Raw genomic sequence first — 17,002 nt, forward strand, 5'->3', positions numbered from 1 at the left:
TCGATTTTTGAACTAGAAATGAGACGAAGCAAATTAAGAAAAGCATTTTTTGCAATATGTATATTACATTTCTGTACCTGAATACTGTTAGGCTTCCCAGAACATTGCCAAATAGAGCTATTTAAATCTGGAACTTTATTAATATTACAATATTTATCGCAGAAAATAAAATATATCGCAATATTGAAATCTTCCAATATCATGCAGCCTCATGAATTACAAAATATAATAAGGGTCAATACATATAGCCGGGCTGCTATAGACAAATCTTTGGTAACTTATACCAATCCCAAACGTTGGTTTCAATGGTGCCAGCAGCGACAATCTTGGGCTGTGGACAATGTGAAACGTGTTGTTCTCTGATGAGTTCACCATCACTGTCTTTCCCACATCTGGGAGAGTTAAGGTGTGGAGAAGCCACAAAGAAGCGAACAACCCAGACTGTTGCATGCCCAGAGTCAATTCTATATAAAATATTTGCAATATGGCTTTTGAACTTTTACAAATTTAACATTTATAAAATAAAAAAACAATAATAAACACAAAATATTAGTAATAAAATGTGTGTTTTAAATAACAATTATGACATTTAGAAATTTAAAACTAAAACACAATAATTACATACTATAAAATGGATCAAAATCTGAAGAAATTGATCAAATTATAAAAGTTTAAAATAAGGGTCAAAATGATGAGATTATCAAATCCATCAAATTCAAAAGTCAAAATCCAAATAATATTAGTAATAAAGTGTGGTTTATTAAATAACAGTTATGACATTTAGAAAACAGAATTATTCATTCATTCATTTTCTTTTTGGCCTAGGCTCTTTATTAATCTGGAGTCGCCATAGTGGAATGAACGAACTTAAAGCAGATTTTTTTTATTATATAATTCATAAAAATCAAAAGACATTGATCAAACGATAAAAGTTTGAAATAGGGGTAACATTTTATGAGATTAAAAAGTCTAAAATTTAGAATTTAAACGTCAAAATTATGACAAAAATGTTCAAGTATCAAATTTAAAAATCCAAATCCAAATAATATTATTAATAAAGTGTGGTTTATTAAATAACAATTAGGACATGTGTAAATTAAAATATGAATTTTAAAACAATAAAAAACTAATCTAAAAAATTATATAGTATAAAATTCATAAAAATCTAAAGAAGTTGATAAAAGTTTTAAATAAAGGTTTAAGTTATGAGGTTAAAAAGACTTACAGAATAAATAGACTTATAGAATTTAAATGATAAAAATATGATAAAAAGTATCAAATTCAAAAGTTAAAATCCAAATTATATTAGTTAAGTGTGGTTTATTACATAATAATGACTTTTAGAAATTAAAAACGACATAAAGAAAAAAAATCCAACAATTATCTATTCATAAAAATAGAAAGAAATTATCAAAGTTTGAAATAAAGGTCAAATTTATGAGACTAAATTATACAATTTAAATATTTAAATTATGAAAAAAAAGTCCAAAGAATAAAAAAATAAATAAAACAATAAAAAAATCAGACATCAAATAGAATCAGAATTATTAGTCTTTTTACTCATATTTAAAATCAAAGCTCTTTTTTTCTTATGTAAATGGGTTTCCATGTAACCATAGTGCTAGTAGGATTTTAAAAAAAAGACCTTTATTGTTTAATTTTACCTTGCAGCATGCAGTCGTAGGCCTTTCGATCCTTCCTGCCTAATGCTTCCCAGAATTCCACTGGCTCACCGCCTTCCTCACATTCGTGAATGGTCACATTACAGCTACTGTGAAGTCCTGCCTCCAGCGGTCGTCTTGAATAAAACAAACAAATATCAGTATTTCATTCAACTTAGAGTAATGCAAAATGTGTTTCTATTCAGTATTGCTTTAAATCATTAATTCCTAGATTTAATAGATGCTCTAAATTCAGTTGATATGTGATATATGGTTACATTTTTACAAAAATGACTCTAAAAATATAGAAAAATATATGATACGTGGTTTTTGAAGTCAGTTTTGTTCCATTTCTATATTTAATCAATGTTCTAAATTCTATTCCAAAGAGCTTTTTTAATTTGATATTAAATTTGAGCATACATGCATAACAATGCTTCTTTAGGGCAATTTTTAAACTGTATCATTTCATGTGAATTAGATTTATGATTTGTATATTTCATGTATATTTTCCATTTTAAATGTGAGATGGATTTGTGTGAAAGACTCACTGTTCTTTGATTTTGTCCGCTGCAGTTCGAGCCACATGCCGTGAGTGAGTCTGTGTTTTGCAGCCGTGCCACAGGTAGATGAGTGCTTTGTTGATGTTGAGCAAGAGCATGGAGGTGCGGGATCGCAGACTGCTGCAGTGACACGCCACTTCAAGCAGGTGGCCCTCCACTGGCACTTCTCCACGCACACAGTACAGACGCCAGTCATCTGAAACACATCAGTCAAACATTATCCTTCACATTATTACAAACATTATCCTGCATACTACTTCTGTTGCCTAGGTTTGTTTAAACTTTAAGAATGGTTATTAAACATATTTAAATCGATTGTCTTTGAATTGCTACATTCTAAAATAATAATGAAATAATAAATGATATAAATTTGAAATAAAAGAATCTAAAATAAAAGAAAAAGAAAAGAAAAATAAATTACAAATTAAAATAAATTAAATAATAAAATTAAATAAAATGAAACAGAAACATAAAATAAATTAAATGTGAAATAAGAATGAATAATAAAATAAATTATTAATTAAATTATTAAAATAAAAAATTAAAAAGAAAAGAAAATAAAAAATAAAAACTTTTAATACAAAATATCAAATAATATATTTAAATTAACAATTAAACTAAAATAGTATCCAATTAAATACTTAACTACATTAAATTAAATAATAACATAAAACAATACATTTAATGAAAATAAAATATAAAATAAAAATATAAAATATAAATAAAATATAATAGTTTAAATAAAATAAAATTTAAAGTACATTAAATAATAAGATAAACAAAATACAATAAAATATCAAATAATAAAATTGACTAAAGAATTTAATTAAAATAGTATCAAAGTAAATAAAAAAATTATAATAAAATAAAATATAAAATTAAATTGCAATTAAATAAAATAATACAATAAAACAAATAAATAAATTAAATGAAATATGAAATAAAAAAAAAAATAAATGTAATTTAAAATAACAACAAATAATAATAAAAGATAAATCTAAAAAAAGAAAAATTTAAATTAAAAAGTTAAATAAATAAAATACAAAAAATATGAAATAATAAAATTTATTAAATAATTTAATTAGTAACAAATTATATAAAAATTCAATATTAAAATAAAAAAACATAAAATTAACTTAAAATTAAGTTAAATAATAAATTAAAACAAAAAAGGAATGAAAATGAAATATAAAATAAAACATAAAATACAATTTACATAAAATAACAAAAATATAATAATAAAAAATCTAAAAAGGAAAAAGAAAAATGTAAAATAAATTAAATTAATGATAAATTAAGTAAATTACAATAAAATATCAAATTGAAAAATAATAAAAATAAATACTAAAATTAAAAATACAAATAATAACTAATAATAGTTTCTATAGTTTGCCAACAGTTAAACATATTCATACTTATCAATCAAACTGTCACAAAAAAAAAGTGCTAAATTTGAGCAAAATATATTTGACAAAATTGTTATGACACTTATTTAATTTCAAATGTATTAGCTATATTGTTTCAAAAATGACTGGAAATTGTTTTAAAATGTGCATTTTGATTACAAAATAAGATGTATTTATTAGAGAGTTGGATGTTTTCAATGCATGAACTATAAATGAAAGGCAAAAAGAATGCTACTTTTCAAAACTGGAACTCTAGAATGAGTAGCGTGCACTCCCAAATGACTGGACTAAAATAGAGCAAATCATGAACGCATAAAACTCTTACTCTGAATGTTCTCCTCCTCCTCTTCTCTCTTTCCAGAATGCACAATCATTCCTCCATTAAAGCACTGCAGGAAACAGGGCGGCTCCTTCCCCTGCTGCACCTGCATCTGAAGAGGAATCACAGAAAGTGAGTGAGTGAAAAAGAGCAGGAGAAATCATTTTAATTCAGCATATGCTCTTACCTGCGCTCCTCTCTCTTCATCCAGCTCAACGGTCATGAGTGCAGACGTGCCTTTCTCACTGACGCTCGAGTTTCTGCCCTGCCAAAAGAAATAGCAGCACTTTTCTCTACCGGGACCTGCACTGCGCTGATCCGGCTTCTGCCTGCTGCCCACTGAATACACACACACACACACACAATTCAGGTAAATCTTTATATGCTTGTCTTAGAATAGACACAACATATGCTCTTTTTATTAATGTGTGTGATTGAACACTTAACACATGCATACTAGAAGAATTCACGCTTTTGACACAAAAAATTATGAACAATAAAAATGCATTAGAGCTAATCATTTTAATCAAAGTAGCATATGCTGTGTACATTTAAATGCACTTGTCAAAGGAGACATCTATTGATTCGCACAAATAACTATAGCCTTATTTGCTGTAATATAAGCAAGTGTTATTTTTTAAACCATTTTTAATAGCGAAAAATAATGAACAAAAGCGCAATCAATGGTGAAGGCAATTTTTTTAGCCCTGCTCTGAAATGCTGACTCTTTTTAAATATTTCCGCAGTGCTGTTTAATGTACAGAAGACATTTTAAATGTAATAGTTTTAAAAACTAATTTCTCATAACTAATTTCTTGAGTCTATGCCATGATGACAGTAAATAATATATCATTAGTCCTTTTTCAAGATTATACCTAGATTTAAAGGGGAAATGAAGCACTCAGTCAAGTTTATCTTATTTTGTCTATTGGATTCCACTTTAATGAAAATATATATTAAACAAACTCGATTAATGTAACCATTTAGCAGAAAACGGCATGTTTTGCTATAGATTTTAGATCTAGGGCGCCACCATCTTGGAATTTGTCTGTGTCTGACGTCACAGGGTTGGTTCTGTTCTCTCAGTTGAACAGATACAGTGGAAGTAAAGGAGTCTGTAAAGCCTAATTCAACCCAATGTGTGAAGGTGCAGACGTGGAGCTGTCTTTCGGTAATTAAAAGGGAAAAAAAAGATAAATTGAATAAATATATATATATATATATATATATATACACTTTTATATTAAAAAAAACATATATGCAAAAAAAAAAGCTTTTTATATATTTATTTATTTATTTATTTATTTATAAGTTTTGTCACGAAAATAAATTCTGCAAACATGTATGTGCAAACATACCTGGCAATAAAGCGCTTTCTGATTCTGATTATATTAGACACACATCTGATGCTTGTATTTGCAGCCAATCATGTGCAAAATATCACATTATCTATTGTATCACAATATATCGTGATATATATGTATATATACCCATGTATCGTTATAATCAAGTGGATTTTATTGTTTGCCTCACAGAAAAAGTCACTGAAATGTTAGATTCCCCTGCCTAGCTGCTATAGGTTGATCAAAACTTATGAATGACTAATCTACTTCACAAGAAGTAGTAATAATTCCCTTCTCTAAATGAATGGATCATTACCGAGTCCGCTCGGAAGAGCGGCAGTTCTGGTTGTTTATTTGGTCAAATTAACAATAAATTAATCCAGAATATTAATGATTAATAATAATTTGTTATTGTTGATAATTAATATTCATAATCTGAGAGTCTGCTCTGTCGAGCGGGCGGAATCATATAAATTTATATATTTGTTTAACCAAATTGACAGAAGGTTAATCCGGAATATTAATAATAAACCATTATTAATGATTATTTATATTTATAAACTGAGCTAATTTCATTACATGTGTATCATATCGTGAGGCCCTTGCCAATAAACAGCCCTACTTTTAAGGGTCTGTTTCATATGGATTTATTTTCAATAAATGCAACTCATTATCGTTTATAAAAGATACAAACCCCTTGCTGCATGACAGCTGATGCCTTTAGCAAACCTCCTAATACGTGCAGCACGAGGACTTTCAAAAGAGGTGGATCTGTTCCGCACAATATTTAACTGTGCGTAAAATAATACTTAACGATATAACTAAAGCAATCTTCTTTCTCCTGAGCGAGAGCGCTTCTCTTCTTTTTAAACTGAACAGTTGCATCATCGATGACGTAAGCATAATCTGGCTCGGAAGATAAAATATGCCATGTGAGTGCAGGCTGAGGGCGAGAGGGGACTATTGCACACAGGTACAGTTCAAGACAACCGTGCCCAGCGTGAGTACACCCTAAAATTAGGCATGTAGAATAAGATCATGTGTTATAGCTACTAATATACAATTAATATTTTAATAATAGGTAGGTAACAAGCCAGTGGTAAATAGCATGAATTGTAACTTAAAGTGAACATCTTCAAAAACAATAAAATAAAATAAAATAAAATAAAATTAAATTAAATTAAATTAAATTAAAACAATTAAATAAAGCATTTTTCCCCCACTAATCATTTACCATTTAACCTTTATAGTACATCACTCCCATAATGAACGCAAAGCAACATGAGGGTGAAAGAGCTATAGGAAAATGCTAATTAATTCAAGTTTCCGAATAAATAGCTCATGTGTCCCGGTGCAGATACTGACCTGCTGCGCTCACCATGTACTTCCACTTGAGCACATACGCGTCTCCCTCATGAAACTGACCGATGCTCTGCTTGGGCAGACGACTGTAGTCAAACTCCAGGATGTGCCAGACGTCCACGCTGACCGTGCTGATCTCCAGCGAGCGCAGGCAGTCGTCTGAGCTGTTCTCTACTGGCCCGTGCCCTCGACCCACATCCTGGCCATCTAGAATAGTGCTGATGGGCGACTGCAGAACGGGCAGCATCAGAGAGGCGCTGTACGCCCGGCACTCAGAGCCACAGTCTGCAGGCGGACACTCCTGACAACAGAGAGACACGCAGCTGAAGTCAGATTTATTAGCCCTTCTGTATATTATTCTCCCCAATTTCTGTTTAACGGAGAGAACATTTTTTTCAACACATTTATAAACATAATAATTTTATTAACTCATTTCTAATAACTGATTTATTTTATCTTTGCCATGATGACAGTACATAATATTTGACTAGATATTTTTGAAGATACTAGTATTCAGCTGAAAGTGACATTTAAAGGCTTAACTAGGTTAATTTAATTCAATTTTCTGCATTGTTCTGTAGACAATTGAAATAAAATATTGCTTGAGAGGGCTAATAATATTCACCTTAAAATGTTTTATTTTTTTATTTGATTTTTTAAGCTAAAAAACACTTTTGTTCTAGATGAAATAAAACACTTTCTCCAGAAGAAAAAAATATTATAGGAAATACTGTGAAAATTTACTTGCTCTGTTTAATATAATTTGGGAAATATTTAAAAACAAATAAAATCAATTAAACAAACAAAAACAAACCACAGGAGGGCTAATAATATTGACTTTAACTGTATAAAGTGGAAGAAAAAATCAATCATTTGATCCAGAATTCTACACTGTATTTGTACCAAAGTACTGCATATCTGTAGTGTATAGATAATACAATTGGTTTAAAACTTGGCACAAAGAATCAAATTTAAAATCCTTCTTTTTGTGTATAAAGCGCTACATGGTCTAGGCCCTCATTATTTATAATGACTGATTGTTAATTACACTCCTCCAAGACACTTGCGTCTAGGCACAAAGGCTTCGTCGCTGCCTGTTTTTAAGTCTAAATTAAAGACGCATTTATTTTCTAGATCTTTTGAAGCATAAGTTCCCCCCCTATTTTGCTCTTTTATTGATATACTCTCTCCGTTCTCTCTTATTACGTGCCTATTGCTGTTACTGTTTTTATGCTCATATCGTGTTTATTTTCTCCCTGTAAAGCACTTTGTGCAGCCTTGTGGCAGTATCTGCCTTATGGGACAGGCTTACTGGAAGTAGTACATTTTGCCAGCTGTTTCCTGAATACTATGAATTTGGACATACTTGGATCACATTCTGTTTTTTTTTTTTGTCTATTAAATAGAGGGCATTTTCAGACAGGTATGTTTTTACTGCAATACATTGTTATATATTTAAAAATGTTCAGTATTTTGCTACATTTACTAATATTCCAAACTTTCTGGTAAGAGTATATAGTATAATAGTTCATAAATTAAGTGTTATGAAAACATACTCGTTTGCTTGCTTGCAATTTACATTTTATTTGAATAAAAGGAAAGGTTTTAGCAAATTTAAGTAACGTTAATATTATATCTACAAACAAAATACTGAATTCAGAGAACATGCAAAAACCAATACCATACCAAAATTTGGGGTCAGCGCAATTTTAAAAAGTTAACATTGCTTTAATTTAATTTAAAAATATATATCCATAAATAAATAAATAATATAATATTGTTTAAATACAGTTTTTGCCTACAATTTAGTGAAAGAAAAAAGGCATTTGCAGACACATGGATGTTTTTACTTTAACAAATACATTGGTGTATATTTTAATATGTTTAGTATTTCTGCTTAGTTTGTATATTTTTTATTTTTACTGCATGTTTACTACTAATACAAACTATTTGGGAGGGATACACAGGCTTTAAATAATTCATGAATTACATTTTATGAGAACATACTTGTTTGCTTTCTTGGAATTAACTTTTTTTTTTAATAAAAAGAAAGGTATTAGCAAATTTAACAAAAAATGAATAGCACATCTACAAACATAAAATTGAATTCAGAGCATACAATACTATACAAAGCCAAAAGTTTGGGTCAGTGCATTTTAAAATTCAATAAAAAGTAAATAAAAAAAGTTACAAATTCAATACCAAAAAAAAAATACATGTACATAAATAAATGAAAGCAAAATAAACAAACATTTAAATAAATAGATAACAAGGTTACAAAATCTAGCAAAATTTTAATTTGATAAAATCCACAAATGTCTTGAGTGGCACAACTGTTTTCATCATTTAAAATAATAGTAATAATAATAATAATAATAATAATAGTTTTCTTGAGCAGCAAATCAGCATATTTAAATGACTTCTGAAACATCATGTGAAAAATAAAAATAAAAACTTTAAAAGCAGTTTTATCAATATAGATTTTTTTTTTACAAAGAAACATTTTACACACACAGAAACCCACCACTTTCTGCTGGAAAGGGTGTTCGATGACATTTTTAGGTGACAGTCTAGAAGGATCTCTCCAGTCCAGGAACTTCTCTTTAAACAGACTCGTTTCATTATGTTCAGTCAGTCTGCCAAATATGGCCCAATCTGGACGACCTTGACCTTTCCTAAAAAACAGCCCCACTAAAGCTTTAAACTCACTTTAAAGATACATAGGAGAAAAACAACTTTAACTTTAATATTGTAATTAATGTAAATCTTACAAAATATGTTTATTTACCGTGGTATGAGTGTGTTGTGTCCTCCCGGGTCCAGAGGGTTGATGTCACAGTTGGTGTAATCAAAGGTGCCGTTCCACAGATGCTTGGCCAGCTGAAACGCCACCTTCCTCTGTGCCAGCGTGACCTCTTTACCATGCCAGACATACACTTCACTCCCGAAATCAAACACTATAACCTATTTAGGAAAATATAACCAAGAAAAGACAAATATCAACATGATTCATATTTATTCTGTTCAAAAGCTAATCAAATGTTTGGGGTCAGTACATTTTGAAAAAAAAGGAAAGGGAAAAAAAGGGAAAAAAAGAAAAGAAAAACAAAAAAAAAAGGAAGAAAAAAAAGACCAAAACGAAACAAAAAAGAAAGAAAAGAAAAAGATACAAAAGGACAAAACAAAACAGACCAAAACAAAAAAGAAAAAGATAACAAACAAACAAAAAAAACAAACAAACAAAAAAAAACGAGAAATAAAGGACAAACAAACAGACCAAAAGAAAACCAAAAAGGAAGGAAAAGAAAAGAAAAAAAGAAATACAAAAACAAAAAACAAAACAAAGCAATAAAGGAAATACAAGGAAAAAATAAATCAAAACACTAGGGAAAAAACTAAACAAACAAAACAGAAAAGAAAGAAAAAGAAAAGAAAAAGATAACAACAGAAAAAAAGCAAAGAAAGGAAAAGAAAAGGATAAAAAGGGTAAAAAGAAAGAAGAAATATATATAAAAAAGACCAAAACAAAACAACAACAAAAACAGAAATAACTAAACAAGAAAAGAAAAGGGAAAAAAGGGGAAAAAGAAAAGAAAAGAAAATAAATACAATCTGAATGGGTTAAAGTACACTGTTAATAAATATTAATAAAAAATATGCAAAATAAAGCAGTGTAAAAATAGGTGTGATTCATTTTAAATTCACCCATTATATATTCTAAACATCAATAAGTAAAAGAGCTACAAATTCCAGACATATTATTTGACTTAAAATTTAACCAAGGTATTACATATTTGAGTATTTCAATTCATTCAAAATATTTTGTGTCAAATGTCAATCAAAATATACGCAAACAAAAATGTGGAAGAAAATAATTGTTGAAAATAAAGAAGTGTTAACACTGTTGTTCAGCTTTGCATATTTCATTACAATAAACATATTGGAAGACAAGTATAACTGCCTTTGATAATGTGCTAAATTCACCTATTTATACAAAATAAATTATGAAATACAGTAACATAATATTAGTGAGCATAAAATTAGAAGAATAGTAAACTATTTCACATTTAACCAGTGTCTAAACAAACAAACAAAAAATCTGCTGAAAATATAAATAAAATAAATACTCTTGTTGATATTATTAAAAATAATAATAATTATTATTGTTAATATTAATAAATATAATTAATAATTTCATATTTAAATGGTCAATTTAATGTATTTTTTATTATTAAAATTTTTTATTAATAGTAATATTATTTTATAATTATAAAAAATACATTAAAATTGACAATTAGAGTAAGAAATTATTTAAGTGAAATCGTAGTTATCCCCTAGTGATAAAAAAATACAAAGAATATTCTATTCCAACTCTTTCAATGCAACATTTATGATGAATGCTTTAAAATGCCATCTTGTTTTCTGACCTCTTTAGAGCCCAGAAGTGTACTACGGGGAACTTTCCCCCAGAAGTCATCATCAGGAAGCAGTCTATCGTCCACCAGACGGAAGATGCAGTTGGTCTCCACAATGGCACTCTCAAACAACTCATCCTCATCTGGAGACCCGGCCGCTGAAAATCATCATAACCATACAAATCAAAAAATCTATTTCAATTCAAATAACAGCAGATAACTGCTACAGTAGTCAACATCTGACGTGGGTCATCAACTTTCATCGAAGTTGTCCTAAATCTATTGAACATCCCCCATTGTTGTCCTAGGACAATTTTGAAAAACATTTTTGATTCATTTTGAATGTTGACTACTGTATTATGGTTTAAAGAGAAGTACGTTGGTAGCTGGCGGGTCCTCCGATGATCTTCCAGAACTCTGTGGCTGCGGAACTTTGTGCGTTTACTCCTTCTTCAATGGTCTCCACAAACGCAGCTCGACAACCCAGATCATGGTTCAGCTGGATAAAAGTGGCCAGTTCTGATGCCTGCATGTTGAATTACAAATACATCAATCATCAATATGATTACTGCGTATGATACCGGCCCAATATCTCAACATCAAATTAGCCCTTGTGTGTTGTTAGGGATATTTTACGTATATTCTAGCGACTTAAAAAGCGCACAACACTTTTTTTTCTTGTCAACAAAAAAAGTGTGGTGCGCCTTGCGTTTTTAAAACAATCAAAAAAAAATGCATTGAGTGTGTCTCTTATTCATTCAAATGAATCATTGATGGCTGATTGGATGAATCTGTTGGCTGTTAAATCTGATTGGCTACTAACAGCGGATGAGGAAAAAAAGTAAGCAACGAAACCAAGCGAATCAAGAGCATTACAAAGAAGCCAGCAGTCATTTTGTTGCATTTCTTAAATATTTACAAATGATATCAGATCGATGGCCACAGTGGGACACCATTAATGGACAAACCAATGGACCAACAGACCACACTGTAAGGCATCGAAAATGTTACTTTGGTCATTAGCCCCTTTCACACATACAGACCTTTCCGGAAAATTACTGGCAATTTTCCGGAAAGGGTTTATGTGTGAATGAGGTGGATTTTATACTTTTTAAAGTGTGAAGTTAATCTATATATTCAAATTATATGTGTATAATCTGCTTGTAGACTTGCATACCATTAAAACAATTAAAGTGTTATGTAGAGTTAGAAAGGGGAAATGGCCTGAGGAAACAACTAAGGGTCATAAAAAAGGGATGAAAAGAGAGTGGTAAAAAAGCCTGAGGTGTCTCAAAAAACAGATGTCAGAGGTGGAATTTGGGGTCAGGGGTTAAACTAGGAGGGATCTTGTGTAATATATGGAGAACAAAGGAAAACAACGGATGCAAAAGGGTATTTAAATAAGGCCAGAACAGGAGTGAGGCAGAATTTTTCAGACAGAGATGCTACTGGGGGTCTCCTGAAAGTTCTCCTTTGTTGTCGACAATAAAGTATATTCTTCTGATATTCATAACCTCCAGACTGAGTTTGATTTAGTAAGAGAAAAACGAAAAAAAAACACTACATTAACAGGTCCTTTTCGAAAATACCGGTAAATTCGTTCTGGCTATTTCCGGAAAGAGAAGTTGTAACATTACCAGTAATTTGCCGGAATGCTGCGCTGTGTGAATGCAGAAGGAAGATTGCCGGAAAGATTGAGTGCACATCTAGAACGTGCTGACGTGAAATGCCTGCTTCAGCCAATCAGAACAGTCAGAAGCATTCACGTCCGCGCGGTTTATGCGAATAAAAGCCTTTGAATATTTTCCCAGACGCATTAAGCTGCTAGAAGTTAGTCAGATAACGTTTATATGTTCTTCTTAATGCCAACTGTGTAAATAATCATCGATAAGATGCTTATGATAAGCCGCTGTTTGTTTACCTTCAAGCTTTGCGTGTGCCTGTGAAACAGCCGTGAACACCAGCACACACACATATTATGAACATCTCGACATGCGAAAGTGATCCTCCATATGTTTTCATCGAAGTTGTTCACAATACTGATCATCCACAGAGTTTGTGATGTAGTCAAATGTTTACAAATACAAGCGCAGCCGTTTAGAGCTCATTTGTGGTGAATGATGTCAGAATTTACCGGTATTTTGGAATGGATGTGTGAACGCTCTTTTTTGGGAAAATTCCGTAACGTCCTCGCCTGTGTGAACAGCGCTTTTTTGAATTTATCGGTAAAGTCTTTCCGGAAATTTTCCAGATATTTACCGGTATCACTGTGTGAAAGGGGCTATTGTAAAATCATGCACAATACCTTGGCTTTTTCAATGACATTTGCAAACTCCCCAATCCAAACGAAACAATGCTCAGGCGTAACCAGAAGAAAACAGTCCCCGCTGTTCAGAGAGGACACTCGCGGCTCCACTAGTCTGGTCTGGACATGCCGTCGACCTGTATTAAAAAAAAGAGCCACTGCTGCAGTAAAATAATGACTTTTTGAATCCCATTGTGTAACTCTTGTTCATATTAGACTGTATTTTAATCATTTTTATTTTTATATCTCCACTGAAAGGGAAAGTGTCCGTTAAACAAATAAGAAAACATTTATTTTTTTACCAAATGTATTTCGCGGTGGGTGGAAATTTTCAGCTTAATTTGAAACAAAATATCTCTACATGAGATCAGGTCTAGAAAACATGAGACCAGGTCTCTACATGAGACCAGGTCTAGAAAATATGATCATATAACCCCAATTTTATCCTCCTTACACTGGCTGCCTGTTAAATTTCGTATTGAATTTAAAATATTACTTCTCACCTATAAAGCTCTAAATAATCTAGCTCCTGTTTATCTAACCAACCTTCTGTCTCGCTACGAACCAACTCGCTCCTTAAGATCTCAAAATTCAGGGCTTCTGGTAGTACCTAGAATAGCAAAATCAAGTAAAGGAGGTCGAGCCTTCTCTTTCATGGCTCCTACACTCTGGAATAGCCTTCCTGGTAATGTCCGAGGCTCAGACACACTCTCCCAGTTCAAAACTAGATTAAAGACCTATCTGTTTAGTAAAGCATACACTCAGTGCATCACCTAGCAGGTTCCACACTGGCTTCTACATCTTGCTTATATACACTATGAACAGCAGCTACGCTAATTATTCTCTTTATTCTCTATTTTCACCTGGGGATACTCATCCCGAGGTCCTCAGATTAGGCGGAGTCACTGATTGGATCCAAGACCAGCGACGTGATGATCCCAAGGATTCCATATCCGGGACCAGGCCATATCCTGAGCTGCTGCTGCGCTGATGGTCGTGGGGAGTGGAGAACATGAGTCTGATTCCAGCGACGCTCCAGGGACAGACGAGTCTTCATTGAGGCCATCTTCCAGCATAAACCACGGCGAATGAAGTTCTGCACAAGACTTTTGGCCAGCGGAGAAATTAAAATGGTCGTGCCCAACTGAGTCTGGTTCTCTCAAGGTTTTTTTTCTTCACTCCCATCAGGTGAAGTTTTTTTTCCCTCTCCGCTGTCGCCACTGCCTCGCATGTTTCAGGATTGGTAGAGCTACGCATCGATGAATTTGCTCTTCAGTGTTTGAACTCTCAGTAATGATTAAATCACACTGAACAGAGCTAAACTGAACTGAACTGAACTTAAACACTAAAACCTGAACCACACTGTTCCAATTACTATGACCATTTATGTGAAGCTGCTTTGACACAATCTACATTGTAAAAGCGCTATACAAATAAAGCTGAATTGAATTGAATTGAATGAATGGTTTTAGCACATTGAGATAGGTTAGCAGACAGTGTAAAAGACTGACCTTTGACCTGCATGAGCATGAGTTTTTTGTATGGTGCTGCGCTGTTATTGGTCATCTGCTCTGAGATGCTGACGCTGCGCAGACTCACACTGCTGTAACTCTCTTTACTGGCCAGACCCGCCAGAGCTGCATCTGACAAACTGGAGCTCTTGCTCACTGGAAGACACACAGAAAATGAAAATGAATTGCATAAGTGGCTTCTGCTTTACATTTTTTTTGTTATATTTTGACTTATGATATATTTTTATGTGTTCTGCATGCTGGCTGCAAGCTATTTGTAATTCACCTTATGAAAATATTTTATATTATGTAAATGTTATATGTAAATTAATATATGTAAAGCCTTTAATTTTTTTTATTTTTGTATTTGTATTTTTTGTAATATATGTAAAGCCTCCTTTTGATTTTTTGAATAGCTAAATACAAGTTACAATCTGTCTTTCTTTGTTTCTCTTTCACTGCCACTTTCACATATTATATATCACATATAAAATAGATTTTAAAATACAGCATTTATATGTAATCAAACTGGTGTTACTTTAGTGTCACTGAGTAACTGATGCAGTTTTTGATTTGATGTTATTTCCATACTTTTGTTTTTATTTTATATGTATAAACACTTTTTATTTAATTTTTCCCCTTGGTAACTAGCTGAATTAATATAAGTAAATAATAATAATAATAATAATTATTATTATTATTATTATTATTATTATTATTATTATTATTATTATTATTATTATTGATCATTATTATGACTTATGCAATAATAATAATAATAATAATAACAATAATAATAATAATTAATAATAATAATAATTATTATTATTATTATTGTCAACATTTAAAGTAACAAAAATTATTGTATTTTTATTTCAGTTCATCTTCTTTTTTAAATTTTCTTTTTATATAAATTTTTTAAACTGCAGCTTTAATTTGAAAGAATTTTTAGTTTTAGTACCTTACATACTTGAATTTTTTACCAGTTAGTTACAATAGCGATATTTCTGTTTGTTTGCCTTTTTTTTGTCGTAAACAACAACACTGAACTGAAGCACATTTGCATCCAGTGCTCGTTGACCCACTTTTCTCCTGTTTAATTCTCTTGCTCTCCAGCTGGCCGACGTTCAGCCTCTGCTCTGTATACTCCTGGCGAATGTCATCTCTCGCAGCCAGAATCTTTAAGGGGTTCCTGGAGGCCTGGACATTTCGAGAGGGACGAACGGCTCGCTTGTGCTGCACCATAGCTGAGGTCAACCTGAAATCAAATGAGACATCAAGACAAAGTATGAGAAACAGCCAAAAGATTACAAGATCTTGGCTGGTTTAGGATCTATTTCTTAAAAAAAAAAAAAAAAAACATAATAAGGAGGGAAATATTGAAGAATATCCTTTTTCTAATTAATTTTTGATAAAAACATATAGGGTCACAAGAGACTAGAATGTATGCAATAGTGTAAGTACACTGTTTTTTTTCTCTGTAGAAGCTTTAAATTAAAGCTTAGAGCTTAATGCTTTAACACTAGAACTGCCATAGGTTGCTGTATACCTAAAAATCGCCAGTGCAGGTAAATTTTACCCAGCACAAACTTTGTTTGCAAATTGCTAAAAAACAAACATACTCTTTCACTGTTTTTCGCCACTGTTAACTAAAAAGTGCCTAGACTCATGAAATTATTATTTTAGGATAACAAGATTATTTTAGGAGTATGTTATGAGTAGGTTAAAATATCTAAATTTGAGCCATCATACTCTGATGCATGATTTATTTCTCCAGACTCTCCATCATTCATTGCAGTTTGTGTTTTTAATAGCTCTACAAATTGCCTTCTTTTAGTCATTGTGACTTTATTCATTTATTATAACCACTAATTCAGTGAGTGAAATTGAAAGTAAAAGTCATTGGTTAATAACTTCAAACATAAGCAATGCATAAATACAATTTTTTATAGTGGGTAAATTTGACCCACGCTGGCGCTTATAGGTATAAATGTCCCACATTTTTATCTATTTTTATCTAAAAATGTTTAATATCTGGGAATAGTAAATAAGGCAACTTTACTAAAGTCAATGACTGGGAGGCTTGAATGCTTTATTAAAGGTCTGTTATGTGCATT

The 17,002-nt window shown here is 31.3% G+C and overlaps 1 protein-coding gene across 50 annotated transcripts in view; it reads right to left on the minus strand.

Annotated features, from left to right (window-relative positions):
• The window catches only part of svilb (supervillin b), a 127,114-nt gene that overhangs the window by 10,805 nt on the left and 99,307 nt on the right, over positions 1 to 17,002 (minus strand). For 37 of the 50 annotated variants that reach the window (XM_073930588.1, XM_073930590.1, XM_073930502.1 and 34 more), the window contains 12 exons: positions 15,971 to 16,143; positions 14,886 to 15,041; positions 13,375 to 13,511; positions 11,448 to 11,595; positions 11,082 to 11,227; positions 9,443 to 9,618; positions 9,179 to 9,329; positions 6,658 to 6,955; positions 4,137 to 4,288; positions 3,956 to 4,061; positions 2,213 to 2,420; positions 1,665 to 1,798 (listed from right to left, as the gene is read on the minus strand). In XM_073930588.1, coding sequence (XP_073786689.1) covers positions 1,665 to 1,798; positions 2,213 to 2,420; positions 3,956 to 4,061; positions 4,137 to 4,288; positions 6,658 to 6,955; positions 9,179 to 9,329; positions 9,443 to 9,618; positions 11,082 to 11,227; positions 11,448 to 11,595; positions 13,375 to 13,511; positions 14,886 to 15,041; positions 15,971 to 16,143 — 1,985 coding nt within the window. The remainder of the gene's footprint in view (positions 1 to 1,664; positions 1,799 to 2,212; positions 2,421 to 3,955; positions 4,062 to 4,136; positions 4,289 to 6,657; positions 6,956 to 9,178; positions 9,330 to 9,442; positions 9,619 to 11,081; positions 11,228 to 11,447; positions 11,596 to 13,374; positions 13,512 to 14,885; positions 15,042 to 15,970; positions 16,144 to 17,002) is intronic. The other 13 variants (XM_073930507.1, XM_073930494.1, XM_073930570.1 and 10 more) reach the window with 1 other exon arrangement.

The sequence above is a fragment of the Danio rerio genome, chromosome 2 (assembly GCF_049306965.1).
Source record: "Danio rerio strain Tuebingen ecotype United States chromosome 2, GRCz12tu, whole genome shotgun sequence".
In the NCBI taxonomy this organism is placed as follows: Eukaryota; Metazoa; Chordata; class Actinopteri; order Cypriniformes; family Danionidae; genus Danio; species Danio rerio.